Genomic DNA, 2,493 nt, shown 5'->3' with positions numbered 1-2,493 from the left:
AGAGTGGGGTAAACAGATTACTAGTCACTTGTGGCTTCATTTCCCAAAACACATATCAGACCAGGGCTTGAGGGGAGGTAACAGGGATAGCTCAAGCCTATCTGGAGCTTTAGAATCAGAGACCTGAATTCCAGCATCTTCTGGCTAAGTGACCTTGACCCTTTCAAGGTCACACCTCTCAAAACCAGTTACCTCTGTAAATATAAGGGCCTTATGGCCACAGAGGTTGGGGCCTGGGTATTTATCCCAAGGCCTCAGGCTGCCAGGAGTGGGGGTTGGGGGCTGACATACCTGTCTGATAGCCTCCCCAGCTGGTCCTACCCAGCCCTGGCTCCCTGCTCACCTGGCAGGTCCCGCAGCCGCCTCTCATTGGTAAGAGCCACGTCATCCTGGTGGGTGCAGAGCCTGGTGGCCACAATTCCATCTCGCCCCACCTTGTGGGTGGCCGTAGCCTGGAGCTGGCGGGTCACCTCATTTGAGCACCTGTGGGGGCTGGGCTTTAGGGCAGAGCCCATCTAAATGCCAGGGAAGGTGGGGCATGTGGATGGTATGGCCCAAGCAGCAGGCAATGGGTCAGGCCTGGGGACCGGACAGGGGCACGAGGGCAAGATTTGCCGGCCAACTTATCCTTTTCCACTTGGACCCCGGACATGGGACTGAGCATAGTGTGTGTGTGGGTTTGTGTGTGTGTGTGGCGGGTAGTTGGCTGTGATCATGGGTGGGTACCCTTTCCTTTGCTTGCCCCCAGGAAGAAGCTAGCCACCCTCCCATCCCCAGCGCTCCTTGGGGAGTCTGGTATGCTGAGTGGGCACAGTCCAGAGGTTTAGAGGACCTAGACCCGGCGCTGATGTTGATACCTGTAATGCTGGTAGCCTAGAATCTAGATGACAGTGTTCTAGCCCCTGGCCTGCTGCCTTGGGGGGAAAAATTGAGCCTGTGTTTCTTTCTCCCCATCTGCAGTCTTCCTCCATCCGGGGAGGCCTGGATACCGCAGCACTACCGTGGGAGGAGAGGGGACAACTTGGGTCCCTCTCTCCCTGCTCTGCCACTCAGCGTTCCTCTTATCCGGTGCATGCTGGTGCGTGCTGTGCACCTTCCTCCCCGCCTCCTGTCCCCAGACATAGAGAGCAGCTCACCACCACTACCCTCCCCCAAGCCCATCCCAATCTGACCTGGCTTTCAAGGCCCAGTTCTGGCTCAAGTCATCTGCCCTCCTGGCCTGTCCACTCCCATGTTAGAGTAGTGGTAGCATTTCAACCGTTTGTCCTAGCTGGGCAGGGATCATGTCTGCAATGTTCCCCACCCCACCTCTACCACCACCACCAAGTGACCCCACAGGCTTTAAGAGTGGAAGGAAAAAAGGAAAAGAAAAGAGTGGAAGGAACCTAGATTTTAAAGTCAGACCTGGGATTACATTCCAGCCCTGACTTTGGGCAAGTCACTTCACCCCTGAGAACCCCAGCTTTTGCATCTGTGAAATGGGAGTGTCGATATCTCGGAATTCTTGTGTGTCCATCTGACCATAGTTCCCTGACACCTACTCTGTGCCAGGCCTTGTGCTGGGAGATGGGGACAGGCCCTGGGGAGGCAGGATCTCAATATTCACAAAGTGACCATCTTCTGTGGACCCAGGAAGCATTTCTTCCTCTTGTTTGGGTCCCCATGCTCCCCTGTAACCACATTTGGGTCCCCTTTTGCAGGCCCCTCTCTATTCACAGAGCCCACCTGCCCAGTCTCACAGCCTGCAGCAGAGAGATGAAGGTCTGGTCTGCCTGCCTCCACACCTTGGTCAGCTCCAGGGTCACCGGGACACACCTCCTCCAGCTCTTGGCCTAATGGGGGAGGAAGGGGGTCAGGGAGCAGAGCAGACCCCTGTGGGGGAGGGCAGGACAAGAGGGTGAGTGGTACCTGGAAGCAGAACTGTGGGGGCTGGAAGCCCTTGGTTACAGGCGGCAGCTGCAGGAAGTCCCCACAGATGATGAGCTGGATCCCTCCGAATGGCTTATCCTGCTGCCGGACAGTTCTGGAGTGGAGTGAGCAGTGCTTTAGCAGCGAGGATCCTCATGGAAACCACCAGATCCCAGCCCTCACTGCACACACTGACCTGGCCACGGCCTCTAGCTTGTCAAATAGATCTGCCTCCACCATGGAGATCTCATCGATGACCAGCCGCTGGCAGTTCAGCCAGCCCTGCCGCACACCTGGCCGCTGGGCCAGGGCCACACATTGGGCCAGGGGAGCCTGACCCGAGCCGATGCCTGTGGGTGACATTATCCAGCTGAGACCCCAGCCCTGTCTCAACCCTGCCTTCCCTTTCCTCCCTTCCCACAGGCCTGGCCGCAGGGGCGCTCGCTCACTTACCTGCAAAGGCATGGAGGGTGGTACCCCCGATGTGGCAGGCTGCCACCCCCGTGCTGGCGGTGGTCACAGTGCCTGTGGGAGGCAGTGAGCCCAGGATACGCTTCAGCAGATAAGACTTCCCTGTCCCTGGAC

At 57.8% G+C, this 2,493-nt stretch overlaps 1 protein-coding gene across 1 annotated transcript in view; it reads right to left on the bottom strand.

Moving 5' to 3' along the window:
- PIF1 (PIF1 5'-to-3' DNA helicase) overlaps nt 1–2,493 on the bottom strand; it is a 7,704-nt gene that overhangs the window by 3,167 nt on the left and 2,044 nt on the right. The window contains 5 exon segments of the mRNA XM_015568468.1: nt 312–483; nt 1,726–1,832; nt 1,909–2,023; nt 2,105–2,258; nt 2,362–2,487. Coding sequence (XP_015423954.1) covers nt 312–483; nt 1,726–1,832; nt 1,909–2,023; nt 2,105–2,258; nt 2,362–2,487 — 674 coding nt within the window.

Source organism: Myotis davidii, unplaced genomic scaffold (assembly GCF_000327345.1).
Source record: "Myotis davidii unplaced genomic scaffold, ASM32734v1 scaffold461, whole genome shotgun sequence".
In the NCBI taxonomy this organism is placed as follows: domain Eukaryota; kingdom Metazoa; phylum Chordata; class Mammalia; order Chiroptera; family Vespertilionidae; genus Myotis; species Myotis davidii.
This window is presented reverse-complemented; position numbering and strand designations above follow the sequence as displayed.